General features: G+C 37.8%; 3 protein-coding genes across 4 annotated transcripts in view; 1 reads left to right on the top strand and 2 right to left on the bottom strand.

Moving 5' to 3' along the window:
- Window positions 1–308: 308 nt before the first annotated feature.
- Window positions 309–3,059, bottom strand: LOC131671821 (UDP-galactose translocator). The gene is made up of 6 exons (XM_058948564.1): window positions 2,476–3,059; window positions 2,274–2,393; window positions 1,972–2,186; window positions 1,217–1,861; window positions 880–1,105; window positions 309–800 (listed from the first exon to the last, which is right to left on the bottom strand). The coding sequence occupies exons 1-5, from the start codon at window positions 2,486–2,488 to the stop codon at window positions 1,100–1,102; spliced, it is 999 nt and encodes a 332-aa protein (XP_058804547.1). The 5' UTR covers window positions 2,489–3,059; the 3' UTR covers window positions 309–800; window positions 880–1,099.
- A 1,312-nt stretch (window positions 3,060–4,371) lies between these two features.
- LOC131671827 (protein BUD31 homolog) lies at window positions 4,372–5,250 on the top strand. Its single transcript, XM_058948573.1, has 3 exons — window positions 4,372–4,609; window positions 4,753–4,875; window positions 4,936–5,250. Exons 1-3 carry the CDS (start codon window positions 4,516–4,518, stop codon window positions 5,151–5,153), a joined length of 435 nt encoding a protein of 144 aa, XP_058804556.1. The 5' UTR covers window positions 4,372–4,515; the 3' UTR covers window positions 5,154–5,250.
- A 1,921-nt stretch (window positions 5,251–7,171) lies between these two features.
- The window catches only part of LOC131671842 (protein scalloped), a 49,235-nt gene continuing 39,924 nt past the window's right edge, over window positions 7,172–16,482 (bottom strand). The window contains exons 4-9 of one of the 2 annotated variants that reach the window (XM_058948596.1): window positions 15,966–16,096; window positions 12,587–12,742; window positions 11,353–11,568; window positions 11,010–11,239; window positions 10,570–10,804; window positions 7,172–10,490 (exon numbers count right to left, since the gene is read on the bottom strand). In XM_058948596.1, coding sequence (XP_058804579.1) covers window positions 10,377–10,490; window positions 10,570–10,804; window positions 11,010–11,239; window positions 11,353–11,568; window positions 12,587–12,742; window positions 15,966–16,096 — 1,082 coding nt within the window. In that variant the 3' untranslated portion in view covers window positions 7,172–10,376. The remainder of the gene's footprint in view (window positions 10,491–10,569; window positions 10,805–11,009; window positions 11,240–11,352; window positions 11,569–12,586; window positions 12,743–15,965; window positions 16,097–16,482) is intronic. The other variant, XM_058948597.1, reaches the window with a different exon arrangement.

The raw sequence follows: 16,482 nt of genomic DNA, 5'->3' as shown, positions 1-16,482 counted from the left end.
ATCGTTTGGATGAATTGAAAATTATTATAATAATAATTTAATTATAAAGCATAAAAAAGAACTATGTACTACACAAATAAAAATCACTATAATACGAAAATAATAGTATTAGTATATGCGTGATAACCAAACAAATAGTTTATTATTATTAAATTTTATAATTTCAAATAAATTTGTTTAACTGCAAAAAAAGTGCCAAATTTTAAAGTACCTAAAGAGAAATTGAAAAAAGAAGGATGTTTAGAATAAATATTAAAACATGGTGACTATTTGTCCATAATATAATAAAATATATTCAAATGCAGCCTACATCAGTAGTCAGTTTCATACAGGACATAGGAGGAAGCCAATAGCTCATTAATTTTTAACAAATTTTTTCACCTTAATAGTATTGCTAATTGATTAATAAAATATTAATTATGAATAATTTGAAAACCAATTATTCATTTATGTCAACGGAAACAGATTACTCTACAAATTTTGATTAATCATTCAATTTTGTATATTCCACTTTATGATTGGTAAAATGTTGTTTATTATCTAATTAAAAAAATAGCAAAATATATTCTATTTGCAGTTTTGAAAACTCATTTGTGACTACAGCTCTTCTGTTTGTTATTTTATTTGTTTTATTCGTACTATTAAGTATGGTTCTTTAATTTCTTGAGTCTTTAGCCTTTCCATTATCACTTGTAAATGTCATAAATACTACAAGATACTGAAAAATCCCTGGTTTCATTATGTCTATCTAAATGCTTATACTTGTTCAATAAGTAGGAAGGTTTTAATTACCATGTAAACTTCATGAAACATTTTTAGAAAAAGTTGTTTTATTAAAACAAATAAGTTTTTAATATATTTAAGTACACCTATACTTACATTTTACCTGCATAACAAACTTCTTGTATGTACAAGATCTATCTCAGATTAAGTATTACAAAAATATCTATAGTCCTTTGAGTACAATATACATTTTTTTATAAATCCTAGTCTAAAAATCATGATTCTGACCGCGATTTTTCATAATACTATTTACTATTGAATGTACAAACTATGCAGTGTATAGTTATACTCAAATAATCTTGTGTTAACAATATATTTAGAGCTAGATAAAAATTTATAATAGGAAATATTTTACATTTATAAATAAATAAACAACTAGTATACACTGTGCTACTTGTATAAAAACAGTAGGAAAAATTTAGTTGATTCATACCATTTCTGAGCGTGAGTGTTTATCACTTTTGGGTGGGGTTTTAGGTTGATGGCTGTACATGAAAATAGAACATATTACTAATGCAGCACCCATTGTGAATTGAAATGTCAAATGAAAATCAAATAAGTATATTGATGCCACACATGAAATAACTATTGCTAGAGAAGTTGCAAAGCCTTTCAAAATATTATCTGCATGTTTGACAACCATTGCAACGATTAGTCCTCCACATGCTTGCAGCAACACAAGGTAGATGACAAATCCATCATATCCAAAGAAAAATCCATGATTCCATATAAATTCACTATCATTCAAATAACAAGTAATATAACCAATAGGCAAAGATAAGAGACTTAGTTGAACATTCCGCATCCATATAGATATATCAGATCCTTTAAGAATTTTTTCAAAATAAATTCCAGCAAATCCTGATAGGAAGCAAGCAGTCAAAGCAGCCGTAAAGCCTAGTATTCGACTTTGATCTGCTCCAGATGGTACTACTTTTGGAGTACCTTGAGCCAATTGCACTAATATTACTCCAGCAAGTAATATAACTAAAGCTCCCCATTGTATTTTAAGTAATGATTTTTTCAAAATAACTACAGCAAAAAAGGCTGTTGTTAATATTTTCAATTGATATGTTACCTATACAACAAAATAAGTATATTATTAGAATAAATAAATCAAATTACTACATCACTTTTAATAATCTATTTCAGAAACAGTTATTTATGGATGATAAAGACATATTTTACCTGATATGTTGCAGCATCTAAGTTAGAAGCAGATACATATAGTAAGTTATTTTGAATAATGTATACTAAAGATGGTACACATACTTTAAATGTATCTTTGGGTTGCTTAATAATTATTTGATTAAGAGTATTTAGAAATTTGTTAAAGCTACCTTCCTCAAATAATACCAAAACTAAACATGTTACTAACTTAGCAACTTCTGCCATCAAGACCGCTGCAATAACAGGTATATATAATGAATATATGGCTATCAATATTAATATTATAAGCTTTATAATAAATCATGATAAAAATAATATACCTGTAGAAGACAGAAACATATCTCCTGATCTTGTGCGAGCATACCGCATACTGAGTCCTACCAAAGCATTTTGTAATGTAAGGATAACCAAACTGGAATATTTGAGTAAGCTAACATTTTCTGAAAAAATTTAATAGATATGTAATTTAAACCATTTATAACATAAGATAAATAAGATAAGGCAATTTCTACTAGTACTTACTTGATTTATTCATTGTTGACAAAATTAAATATTTTTCATAAATATTTATAAATGAATGAAATTCACTTATATTCTACACTTTGAAACCAGTGAGCACTGTTTCCTAATCTCTATTTATATTGTACATTACAGCTTGTAATTTAAAATTCTTGTATATTACAAAATATCTTCAGAAAATTTGTCCAGCTCCTCGCGTTATTAGTATAGCCGTAAAATTTAACATTTAGGAATGACGCGGTTAGTTCGTTTACTAGCTGCACATTATATTTGTTCAAGTGTAGAGTATTTCAAAAGGCAAAAAAGCCATTAGTTATCCTTTTACAAATGCTAATGAGTAATTCGTACATCCACGTGTCGCCTTTCTCTTTTAAAAGCGGCAGTGACATGAATAAGCCAGTGAGATAAACACAAAAGAAAGAGAAGTACAGAAAATCTTGAACATCCTTCGCTTCTCAAGTCATTGCATTACTTAGTTTTGTCAGTTTTCAATAATATTCAAAAAGTATGCATAATGTATGAGAGTTACTGTGATTTATTTGGAAAATTTCGCCGTCGGCTTTTGTACGCCTGAATTTGACTGACAACAGCGCAGTACCTTGTACAGCACTAACAACACAGCGCTTACTTGCTAGGAATATTTTTACTTTAGAATTCTAGGGATAATATACATATTTGGTTAGTTTAGAGGGCGCAACCAGGCTGACCAATTCCGAGAAAGATGGGGAGAGAATAATATAGACGTTCTGTAATCCGCTTATGCTTCGATCGTATTCTTTTTATTAATAAGCGAATTACAACCTAGTACCGAGTACCGAAAGCCAGTTGGTACTTAAGCTAAGTTTGACACAAATAAGGAAGGTCCTTGCTTAAGGAAGCGATGGTCGAAATGAAGCGGCGATTTGCCAACTCAACGGTCGGCTCGATTTCTGCCGAGATTTCGTGGTTTATATCTTTTTATATCAGCCACTGGCGATGACGCCCCTCCGTTGTATAGGCTTAGGAAGCTTTGGGAGATGATGGAAATCTGATCTTAGTTCTCATCACTAAGCTCGTTTCCGAGTCCAGTTTAAATTGCAGGTTTTATTTGCATTTGCGTTTATTCGCCACAGTGGCAGCACCTGTTGGGCCTCAACCCCTTGCATCCTGTAATTATTCGTCATTCAAAATATTCAAATGCAGTTTATTTCCTTGAGTAATATATTTTTCAGGCATTTTATAAAGAAAAACTTCGACGGCCAAATAACGCCACAGTTTGTATTAATTGCAATATTTTCTGTACTCATCAGAGCATCAAAGCAATAAATTTTTATCTTATCTACGTGAATTATTTGGAGTTTATAATTATCATTATTTTTAATTTTACAGTTCTTTATAAAATTGCAATCTTATCAATCACACTTTCATCAAACTACACACTATCAGTGTTTATTATTAATTATCAAACTAATAAAAAACAAAACTAAAATAAGAAAAATTTTATTCAATAATTGACATTCTTTCGATGAATTCGAGTATTATAAATTCTGATTATTAATTATATTATCATTCTGCATACATACTAAATTTTAAATTGAATAATCCTTCGATGTCAATCGGTGAATGTTACCGAAATATAAATTTGCTGGACATAACTTGCATGCTATACGATTACGCAAAAACTGACTTAATTTAAAATGCTTAAATCTAAGTTTTTTTCATGAATTCTTTAGTAATTATTTTCACGATATTCAACGCTTACGTTAAAACAATTCAGTTATCTGAAAAATTCTCCGCGTGGGATTTTAACACACATGCATGCACTCGATTATATATCGCATATATGTATATACACATTATTGCATATAACTACAAATCAATGATGCTATAGTTTCTAAACACGCCGCTTCTAAAGTAAAGAGCGCATACATCGACTTTCATTCCCCATCGTTATCGTCAACGGTTGTGTCAATTGAGTGTGTCCTTGGAATTTGTCATTTGTTTAAATCGTAGAAAATTAATTGTGTTCTATAAATATTTTGACACCGATTTTCGATTGACAAAATGCCAAAAGTAAGAAGGAGCAAGAAGCCACCACCAGATGGGTGGGAGTTGATCGAGCCAACGCTTGAAGAATTGGAGCAAAAGATGCGTGAAGGTTAGTATCGCAATATTTATTTACATCTCTTCAAGCACGAAAGTGTAATAACAGAATATTGTAATTAGTAATAGTTTGATTAGTTTATTATTATAAAAAATAAATTATTAAAATATTTATATAGTGATTGTGATTATTTACAGCTGAGACCGAGCCTCATGAAGGTAAACGAAAACAGGAATCATTGTGGCCCATCTTTAAAGTACACCATCAAAAAAGCCGCTACATATACGATCTCTTCTACAGACGAAAAGCAATCAGCAAAGGTAAATAATTAACATTCTGATTATTTGAATATTTCATTAACGTATATTTTTTCTTTTTAGAACTCTATAATTATTGTCTTGATAATAACATAGCAGACCGTAACTTAATTGCAAAGTGGAAAAAAACTGGATATGAGAACTTATGCTGTTTACGATGCATCCAAACTCGTGACACCAATTTTGGAACAAATTGTATTTGCAGAGTACCTAAAGGTAAATTAGAAGAGGGAAGAGTCGTTGAATGCATCCACTGTGGATGCAGAGGCTGTTCAGGCTGAATAGTATACAAAATTACACTTATTATTTTTAAAACAATACATTGGGCATGTGTACATATATTTAAGATGTAATAAATTTCTTATTTTTCTCAATTAATTACATTATTTTCATTATTTTAATCCAATCCAATGCAGTATACAGAGAATCACATTAATTTTATTAAATTTTTATTCGTTATCTTTTATAAAATGAAGTTAATATTTTCTTAATTTTCATTTCATAGTTTCAATATTCACAAAATGTTAAGTTGTTTCATTTATTGAGAGATTTCATTAAAATCTGAAACATTACATATAATTAATCCGATTGAATTAATAAAATATTAAATTTTTCTAGTGTTATTATAATAGTTCAAGAAGATGTCTGGAAAAAAGATAAACAAATCTTAATAATATTGTAACAGTCATCTTGCGATTATCTCGAATTGAGTATTCTAATGTAAGGTGCATATCAATTTGTGTATCTGTATAAGTTGTTGAATGAAATCTATCTCCTTTTAGAAGGAATATGGTATAGAGTAAATATTTGTCATTACACTTGAAGTCTTACATTTTGTTATGTGTTAATTTTGCCAATAAATACTGATGATCTTATAATTATTATAAACAAAGACATACTAAATAATATAAGGTGAATAACACAGATTCTGAATTATCAAATTATATCAAAAAGTTTAATGATTGAATTACCCCTTAAATAATTATTGGAAAAATACAATAATTATTTATACAATAAACATACGTTTAAATGAAAGCTTAACCTTTGTAAGTCCATAGAAAGTTGATTTAAAACAAAATGAATGATTAGTTTTCAATTTATCACAAATTATCAAAACCATGAAATTATAAAAATGGATATAATTTGCTATTTTGCTATTAAATTAATGGTTTTTTGACATTGTTAGCTAGAACTTATACGATTTTATGAAGTAAAGAAAATCAAAAGTATAACAGAGGATTCTCGTTATAAAATTAATATAACATTGTAGCTTCTATAAATAATTGTATACATTTTTAAAAATAACTTTCTTTACACTTTCTTTACAAACACATAATATATATTGTAGATCTTTATAAAATAAATAATTTTTCAATTGTCATGTAAATAACTTATAATATCGCAATTTCAAATTTGCGTAATTGGTGAAAAGAGGGTGAAACAAGATTTCAAGTATAAATTTGCCTTCAAAATATTTATAAATTCACTGTGCCGACTGCAGAGTTACCTTTTCGCCAACCTCTGCAGCGCGGCTAGGTACCGAAATGCGTATAATAAACTTAGCTTAATTCCTGAGGTATTTCTTTTGTTAAAGTGATCTATGCTATGCTAATTCCTCTCTTTACAGAATCTCAGTATCCCGACTCTTAAGGTTCCAGTCCCTGCTAAGCAAAAAGTAGATTGAAGACTTTTATCTCTTTCTCTTTTTTATAGGAAGATATGCCACGAAGCTGTCAAGCTTACGTCCTTGGTTGTATTGGCTATCAAATTATTTTGAACTTTAATTTTTTTTCTTGTAAAGTAACTTACTTCGACAGTTATTTATTTTTCGACTTATGATTAACTGATTCAACTTCTTGATTGAACCAATTATTTAGACTGCAATCGGGTCTTAAGAATCAATTAATAATAAATTTGATATAAAATAGATCTGAATTTGTTACACTATTGATTACGGGCTTTCTATGCAAAAAGACATTTAGCGTGGCATAACGGATATCAGTTGTGTACTGACATTATCAAGATAAAAAACTAATTGTTTATTTAACATATGCCTGTGTCCGCAATTACGTAGATGCGAACAATGATAAAAAATACAGATCTATATTAACATTATTAGTACACTATAATATATCATTTTATTATCTTTTTTTATCATAATGTACCGTCGGACATGTACATGTGTGATGCCTGATGTCTAACTCCAATGTCTCCTTATGTAGAAAGCTTCTTTATCGTTGATTGCACCAAACTGCTACAAATTATACAACTGAAATGAAATGAAGACATAAATGTTTTTATATCAATTATTTATTTTCCATACAAATTATAAACATGTTTTTCAAATACTGTACATATACTGAGTTCTATTATATTTTTAAACCTCTAATTTTATGATATATCATTTCATTTATTTCCATTTACTCGATAAAATCAACTACTTTGATCCTCGTTTCGTTTCATGAATGATGAATACGTAATATACAAGTAAAATTTTCGTTCTTTTTTCTATCCCTTATTCTCTTTTCAAAATAAGCTCAATAATTTGATATGGCAGTTCCAGGATATGAATTGAAGGTAAGTATGAAGAAAATATAATGATAGATCGTTTAATATTGTTTTTAAACGAGATTAGGATCGCAGAAGTCACTTCATCTCTTACGAACTCATTTTCTTACAAACACTGTCATCTTTAAATTATAACGCTCGCAGTTTTTAGATTCTTAAGTTAAAAAATAGCAAAAGTATAACTATATTTTTCAACCAAAAAAAAAATGACTGCTGCAACTTTTCGACATGATTCTTCCAAAAATTTTACTGTAAACATTTTAGTATATACATTGTTTATCAACGAATTAAAATGTGCTGTAGATTGTTCAATATGGTATTCATTTTATGCAATTGAAATACTATTTCTGTTTTAAACTACCGCCGCTGATGCTCACATTTCTTGTAAGTTCTTTTAATTAAGACTTTTTTTCGATATTATCAATATAGAAGTGAGAGAGTACTATTTTCTATCTTCACAGAAGACATAGATAAATATATTTTTTCATAATCTTTTCTTATAATTGTAATTTACTTAGTTTAAAATTATTATTCTCTAATGTTAATAATATTAGCGTCGGTGCTTAATTCATCGAATTCATGTCCGGTCTGTCTCTTATTGTGTATACTTTCGTATGGCGAAATACACGTAAGTCAAGTGAAATTTGTTTAAATTTATAAGACATTGCATAATACAAAAAACAATATTTTATTTATCATTACAACATTATCCATGAAAAAATTACACAACTCGACTTTTAGCCAAGAGATGCTAAAATTTCAGATTAGATTTTGGCATCAACGGACCTTAAGTAACTTTAAAAAAGAGATCATTGATTAGCGTTGCGGACAGTGCGCATGCATAGAGTGTAAAAACTAATGGCCGTCATTGAATAATTGTTTATAAATTGACCGACCAATCGCTAATAACTCTAATATGCAAATTTAATTAAACTTGTAAATTTTGTATGGCTTCTGAATTTGATCAATAGTTCAAATCGATATTTTTATTCAGCACCCCGCGTTAAATCAAACTATAAAAATAAAACAATAACTAAAAAAATACAGAAGCTGCCAATTCCATTCCTTTTTCTAAGCGATTTAAATTTTCACAATATAATGGACGTATAAATTTACCAATTGCGTATATCCAATATTAAATCACTCAGCATAATTTGAATCTCACCCTGAATTAAAACAAAAACAAACATATTTCTGACTAAAAGAGAGAGATCAAGATACATTGCCACATGTTTCGTAAACGTTAATTAAAGTAACAATATAGTAATTAAATTAAAGTTACCTTATAGTAAAGTTATTTTCTTGCTTGCTTATGTTATTATTTAATGCTTGGTAGGCAAGTTCTGTCGCGAAAGAAGATGCTAAATCCGAGATACTGAAAAACGCTAAACGAAGTTCCTTTAGACCGTTGTACAAGAATCAAAATATAATATTGATTTCTTAAAAAGAGGATGGTCAAAGCAGCGCTTAAAAAAGATTTGTGATCATATTCTTTTTGTTTAAGTACAAAACAAAAATGAAATCTGAAATCTTTATCTAGGATTTTCTCATACGTTATTATTACAAACGTAAAATATTTAAATGAAGGCGAAAGAGTTTCAGCACGATTGAATATTGTCTCTTATATAAACATAAAAATAAAAACAAACTGTAGTCTAAGTAAGAAAATCATCGACTTGTAAGAACTATAGAAAAAAAGGGAGCCTTAAGAAATATAAAGGTGATTATAAGAAATACAAACAAATCTTCCTAAAACTACGCATCGATGCCTAAAAAAGTGGGTGGGATCGCACGAAAATGTGTAGCATAGGTAAAAGATGTTTTAAAAAAAAATCATTGTAAACGTGGAAAAAAAACAGGTAGCTTTGCAACGTAAGCCTTTAGATAGATCGAAGTGCGTTTAAAATTGAAAGGACATAAGCACGCTCTTCTTCGCTTAATCTCTTTTACAAAATGATTAATTGTATGTATAAAGTATAGATATCTCGTATTCTTTTTACGCTGACATTGATTAATTAAAAATATAAAGACAGAACAGAGAGAATATTAAAAAAGAAATTTATCTGTTATTAGATATTCGCAAATGGCATCTCTTTAGCGTTTCCCTCGTTTCGTATGTAAACTTAAAAGATCACTTATATAGCTTTATACACGATCATTTGTAACAATGTGAATCGTAATCATTGCATTAATATTTAACATATACATATACTCTTATACGTAATATATGTATACTTAAGTGTTTGTGTGCTGTTTATTTTTTTTTGTATTTGAAAATGAAATAATAATACTAAAGTCATGTTCACGCCAAGCCGTTTTCCGAGATGTAAATATATTATCTTTTTTTTCTCTTCTTTACATTGAAAAATTGGTCTCTGTACCATGTTCCTTACTCCTTACATACAATAAAAACTGAAAGCACGCAAATTTTCTCTTATTGTCGAGGACTTTGAAATTTACCTAAAATCATTTGTTGCACAGGTATGCAGGTTTGGCCCGATGATGCACATCAGAGCACAAATTGCACAATACGCAATTTAAGAAAAACAATTGTCTTTGTTTGTGCGACAAGCTCTTTTTCTCGTGTTTTTTTTTTTTTTTTTTTTTTTTGCATCGAATATCAACGATTAAATCTCGGAATGGCGGATTGGCCGGCATACGCAACAACAATGCGTGACAATGATGCACTTGAGTGTAGGTGTGGGCGTAGTTTTGAGTACATTTTTCACGCTTGATTGTAGCTTTGAAAAATTTGGTTTCTCTTGACATTCGCTATACTCTGTCTGTGTGCGAGAGTTGTGTCGCGTGTATGAGTGTGCACTGTGTGGACGCGTATCTAGGCGCGATGTAATTCAATGAGAATGCGTGTGACTCGTGTTAGCGATAGGCACTGATGGGGGTGGATGGCTGCACGGCGAACGAAATCATCGAGCAGGCTAGTCCTTGACCAGTCTGTATATGTGATGCGAAGCACCGTGCTCGGACGTTGAAACTTCGAAGACGTACGCTGTGCAGAGTAACGTTTCTTGTGTGTCTCTATTTGTGACCACCTGCAAAAGAAATTTGGACCGAGCGTTGATTGGCGCGTTGCTGAATCCTTCGCGGCGGAAAATGTCCGAAGAATGGTACCTGAAGAATGGTGAAGTTTTCGAGGACGCTATTCATCATGTATTTTTCCGGCAGGTGTTTCAGCTTGTGGATGAAGTTGATCATGTATTCGCACATTGGCGAACGGTTGATGCGGTACACGAACCTGCCATTCTCGAACCTTGCGTATTCCGTTTCTACCTTCTCGACGACCTGTTTGCCGAACGAGCAGACTTTCGTCGAACACGTTATCGTCATGTTCTCGTTGCTCTCGTACCTGTCGAACAGACCAAGCAGTCGTTAGCGGGCGGAGCGTCGATCGAACGATAACAAGTTTTTCGTTTTTTCGTGATTGCTTTGCCAAGCTCATCGACAAACAATCAGAAAGTGCAACGGAGCTGAGCGTGGGTGTACAACTGAACGATACAACATGACATGAGAGGCGGTGCTTTGAGTTGGGGGGTTCTTCGGGGACAACTTACTGGCTAGTGACACCGTAGAAGGCGCCGGCTTCGTCCTGAATGTTGGTATTGAGATCAGCCCAGAACTTGACGAGGAAGAAGGCCGCCTGGGGGCCCTTCTCGTACAGCTCCTGCAGGCCGCCCTTCTTCTCCGGGAATTTGTCGGTTATTTGCCTGACGTCGATCGCCTCGAGCAGCGGGTCGGTGTAGCTTGCCGAGCCGTTTATACACACAAACAGATGCCTCTGATACTGCAACGTCAATAATCGCTTGACGCGAACCGTTTTACACGCAAACAGCGTCAAGCCTTTCGCTAATCGAGAGCTCGCGCTCGAGTTTCGTCAAGACCGATTGCCATACTCACATTGTCTTGATCTCTCTGCTGTTCCATGAAGGCGGAGAACTCGACGAGCCTGAGCTTGTGCGTGGCAATGGCGCGTCCCTCCCACGGTGGCGGCGGTTGCGTCTGCACCATTTCGCTGCTGGACACGGCCGTCGCCGGCTTGCCGGTGTAGGCCGGCTGCGGGAACGGCTTGACATCCTGCGACGTACCCGGCTGCAGACCCGGCTGCCAGAATTGCTGTTACAAACAAAGCCCACAACGCTCAAACACGGCATTCCGCGATCACTCTGCGCTCGCAAGCTTCTTCCTTTGTATCGAAAAGCCACGCGCATAGACCAGTGTTATGCGGCGCGGATGACGCGTCGAGAAAGCAATGACGACGACGACGACAAAAACAATGACAAAAACAATGACAAAAACAATGACAACAACAACAACAACAACTCGACATGCGTATGCTGCTCGCGACTCTGTACTCTTCGCTCGATTGATCCTGACGCCCCGATCGACTCGGCAGCGGCGCTCTGTCCTCTTGCTGGACAAGCACGGCAAGTCGCCGGAGACTCGCGATCGCATTGCGTATAAGCGCGCAGGTAGCATACGCGCGACGAGGCTGCCGTGAAATATTGTTTGAACAATACACAACAAGGTCACCCCCAGGGGATACGAGCACACACATCGTCCATAAAAAGCCAGTCGCACGCCACAAGAAGCAACGCGGATTAGTCGCTTGCGCGCCAACTTTCAAGTTTCGCCAGTCGCCAGTTTCGAGTCTGGAGGCGAGTCGCAGAGCGAAGACAAAGCTGTGTAAAGCGAGAAAGGAGGAGGAGGAGGAGGAGGAGGAGGAGGAGGAGGAGGAGGAGGAGGAGGAGAAGGAGGAGGAGGAGGGTCATGGACAAAACAAAGCTCCCTCGCTGACACAGCCAAATGGCAGCGGCAGCGGCAGCGAGCGCGCGCAACGGGAAAAAAAGGCGCAAAACGAAAGGCCTCGCGTTTCCGCTCGAGGAGAAAGCATTGTATGCTAATGGAATTGAAAAGCGCGCGCGGGGCCGCGAGGCCAGTTATTAAAAATAGTGCGCGCGCTCTCTGGCGTCTCGGCCTGTGTCAGCGCGGCTCCGCGCGACCGGCCACAGAGGCGGCGGGTCACGCGCAAGCACGCCGAGGCAAGCGACAGAGCTGGCGGCCGAGGGATTAGTCGTCCACGAGAGAAATGCGAGAGCGAGGCCGCGAGCGGGGCTGCGTGTAGAGGACTTACCGCTCCGGGATAGGAGACGGGGGTGGAAGCGTGAAGGGCTAAGGGCCCGACCAAGGCGGGGGGCATCTTGTTGTGTATCGCGCTGCCGGCTGACACTATTTGGGCGCTCGACATGCTCGACATTGTCTGCAACGCCTTCTCCTTTGCCGCATGGTCCTAAACACATTTTCAAGCCCGTCACATCTGTCTAGCTCTCTGTTACCGCGCGCGCCAATCGCCGTGGCTGGCACTTTCGAGCATCGCTTCTTCGTGCAAGCTCTCTAATGATTTCCCGGTGGCCGAGTGACTCGACAGCCCGCGAGTGTCAATGGCATCTTTATCTGTACGAAATGTCACTACGTGCCGAGTCCTATCTCTTTCTGTAGTAGAGAGAAGAGACGGTCAACGGGCTCTTTGGCTGCATTTTCTCGCTCAAGATTTCTCATGCTCCGTCTACCGAACGATTATCGACGATCGCGCCATCGCGAGACTCAAAGTCCAATGTATTTACAGAGCAGAGGCGCGTGGGCCGTTCGTTTATCGCGCAAATTAATTCCAATTTCGGACCACGCGCTCGCCCGCCAAAACAATTCGTTGCTAACGAAATATTGATTTTCCCCTTTGAGCTTCCGAAATTTCGCGCAGCGACGCAACAATGGAGGAACATGGCAACAAAGCGATAGGAATAAAGAGAAAAGAAAAAAATAACAAGGAAGTAAAAAATAGAAAAAAAAAAAAGAAAAAGAATATATAAGCGCGAGCGCGTCAAACTATCGAGTGAAATTCTAATTAGCCTTTGCTCGGTGAAGCAGCGTGTGTTTCGAGTGTATTGCGCCAGTGCGCGCTGCGAGGACAATCCAATTTCATTATTTAACGCACGATGAAACGTTAATTACACGCGTACACACGCGCGCATCGGCTCTCGATTTTCAGCCCGGCCCTTTTGTGCTTTTGTGCGCGGCATTTCGGTCTCGATTTACTTCCTTTTCGCCGGTGCGCGCGCACTCTCTGTCTCTCTCTCTCTCTCTCGAATTTCCAGCGGGTGAGTGCAACGAACGCGTGCAACACCGCCGCGTGGGCCGTTGCACAGAGAAAAAGGATAAAACACGAAACGAGCGTCGATATGTGCGTGAGCGCGTTCTCTCTCTCTCTCTCTCTCTCTCTCTCTCTCTCTCTCTCTCTTTCTCTCTCTCTCTCCGAATGAGTTTCAGCGGAGCTGGCCGATAGTTTTTGCAGCGAATTTTTCCGGCCGCGTAATCTTTTGAAAGTTGATTTTGTTTTTCGCGTGTATTCGCCGACACACCAGACGCAAGTGGCTTTGAATTTTAATTGAAAAATGCTCGACTTTTATTAACGGGACGAGCCGAGCGCCATTGCAGCGGCAGCATTCCGCGTTCAAATGAAAATCTGCATCAACTCAAAATTAATTCAGTTAATTGAGACGCGCGAGCATCGCCCGTATACCCCCCCCCCCCCCAACCTTCTCCGCCCCTATCAACGTAGAATTCGGAATATGCCGCAAAGGCTTAAAAAATCACTTTGAAAAGTTGGTGCCACGCTCGGGCGCACAATTTTCCTACGCACTCTGTGCAGTATCAAATTGTTTATCACGGTGGATATTAATTATTGAATTCGCGGCATGACAAACATCTGGCCGTTACGCACACTAATTCGAAATTTACAAGAAAAAGCGCGGCTTTTTTTCCTTTCTCGTCGCCGGGTGGAAGACCATCGGAATTCTCATTTTGATAATGAAGCTTGAATCGAATGCGCGCCGCGCCGGCGGAATTTTCGTCGTTAAATCATCGCCAGCGCGCGAGAGACGGAGCATCCGTTAATATTCCGAGCGCCGCGCCAATATTATATGCATCATTAATGTAATTGAAAATTATTCAATACTCAATACATTCTATTACGCGCTCGGTCGCGCGATAATTGCCGCGAGGCGAGGGCAACGTAATAAGCACTCGTCTGGCGGGTGAGCCGTGCGTACGACTGCGAAATTGGAGCTCTCGTCAGCCGTGGCGAAGAGAGTTGGGAATCGCGGCGCGCGTGCCAGTTTTTTGCTTGGTCCGTCAAGCCAGCGGTCAAGAGTTGGACACGTCGACGTCGGCGTGGCAAGGAACGTGCGCCGGAAGCGAAATAAGCCCTGCACATCGAAAATTACGCTCGACGACGACGACGACGACGACGACGACGACGACGACGACGACGACGACGACAACGACGGCGGAGAGAGAGGCAACGCAACGTGAATAATGTCGACGTGGCATGCGGCGCTCGAGCTGTAACAACACGGCGACAACAAAAGAGCGCCTAGGCCTCCCCCTCTTGTACGCGAACACATGTGCGTGCGCGGCACCTACGACCCAACGCCTCGGCAGCTGCCTGCTGTATACCTGTACTCCGCGCGATATTACAGCCGACGTCCTGTGTTTGCGTTGCGGAATGCCTATCGTGCTTTTATTAGTTGTGCGTCTCGATCGCCTTTCGATTTGTGGATTACATAAGCGCGCGTCGCCCGTCGCGGGGGAACGACGTGCGCTGGCTCGTCCGTGACATTTGCGGCGCCAAGTATAAGCTCATGTGGGTGGCGTCCCGAGTGAAGAAAAAAAAGAAGGAAAGAAATAAATAAATAAACTGCAAGCTCGCCGCACGAACGTTGATTAATGCTCGAGAGCACAGCATTAAAATTTTCGGGCGCGCCACTCATTTAGTCCCCGGTGTGCGCAGGAGCGCTGCCATGCGCGACGCTCCCGTTAATTCGCTCGTTCGCTTTGACGTCGTTCGCTTCTGTATCGCCGCGAAAAACAGGCAGAAGCGCTCTCGGGCGCAGACCGCGGGGAGGTCGGAGGCGCTTTGATTTATTGACCGCGAGTCGCGGGCAGCGATTGTTGCGCGCGGATTGTCCCTCCCGCGCGCGAGCAATAACTCAGATGTGTTGATTAAAAAGGGCAGAGGCACGCGCGCGCGATGCCGAAAATGCGTACGCTTATTAGCTCTCTCTCTCTCTCTCTCTCTCTCTCTCTCTCTCTCTCTCTCTCTCTCTCTCTCTCCTCCTCTCCTCTCTCTCTCTCTCTCTCTCTCTCTCTCTCTCTCTCTCTCTCTCTCTCTCTCGCCCTCGCCCCAATTTGTCATTCGCGAACTTTGCCGCTCTCTCGGAATTCTCCCACTGTTGCATTGTAATCAACGTTTTGGCTGAAATCTTCAGCGAGAATATGCAGGGACAAAGAGATAACCGCGAGAAATAAAAACTCAAGAGTGAAAAACAATAGTTGCAAGGGGTAAACAAATACGTGCCTGAAGTAAAGATAAGAAAAGTTGATAAATACGAGAAAAGATGCATCGATACAGTTGGGAGTTGTCGAAAGCGGCGCATGAAGGAATCGACGAGACTCACCACTTTAAGCTTCGCCTGGATCTCTCGGAGTTTTCTTCTCGCCAGGACCTGTATGTGTGACGAGACCTGCTTCCGCGTTCTCGTTTTTCCGGTCCTCAGCTTGATATACCGGGCGATGAGCTCGTTACGACCTGCAAATGCAAAACGCACAACTATTCAGTTACGTACCATTATATACGCGGCAATTTCAATTTGGACATTTGGTGCAAGTGAGTCCAAACGAAAATATTCGAAGCGACAAGCAGTTATCCGCTGAAACGTAAATTACGCGATATCTATTTCCAATGCTATTCCCGAGCGAGTTTCCAATCTATTTCAAGCCTTCATATATGCTTACGATCAGTTAATTAACCATTTATACCAGAGCTACAAGACGGTAAAATAAACTCCACCGGTCTGCGTAACATTGACCAGAGGCTGCAAACTTGGACGAAGCTTCCGCGCAAGTTCTGTAAATCTGTGGGCTCTTTTTTCGTTCTTTTCTGATCAATGGCGCGCAACGACTGGCTTACCGTTA

This window comes from Phymastichus coffea, unplaced genomic scaffold (genome assembly GCF_024137745.1).
Source record: "Phymastichus coffea isolate CEN01 unplaced genomic scaffold, Cenicafe_Pcof_1.1 PCOF00136, whole genome shotgun sequence".
In the NCBI taxonomy this organism is placed as follows: Eukaryota; Metazoa; Arthropoda; class Insecta; order Hymenoptera; family Eulophidae; genus Phymastichus; species Phymastichus coffea.
This window is presented reverse-complemented; position numbering and strand designations above follow the sequence as displayed.

Bases quoted from the DNA above. Each gene is read 5' to 3' on its own strand.
- LOC131671821 (XM_058948564.1), bottom strand. The intron at 2,187-2,273 runs GTATATTATTTT...CTGTTATTGCAG, and splicing joins TATGTTTCTGTCTTCTACAG to CGGTCTTGATGGCAGAAGTT. The intron at 1,862-1,971 runs GTAAAATATGTC...TTTGTTGTATAG, and splicing joins TAGATGCTGCAACATATCAG to GTAACATATCAATTGAAAAT.
- LOC131671827 (XM_058948573.1), top strand. From the start codon at position 4,516: ATGCCAAAAGTAAGAAGGAGCAAGAAGCCACCACCAGATGGGTGGGAG. The intron at 4,610-4,752 runs GTTAGTATCGCA...GATTATTTACAG, and splicing joins GGAGCAAAAGATGCGTGAAG to CTGAGACCGAGCCTCATGAA. The intron at 4,876-4,935 runs GTAAATAATTAA...TTTTCTTTTTAG, and splicing joins ACGAAAAGCAATCAGCAAAG to AACTCTATAATTATTGTCTT.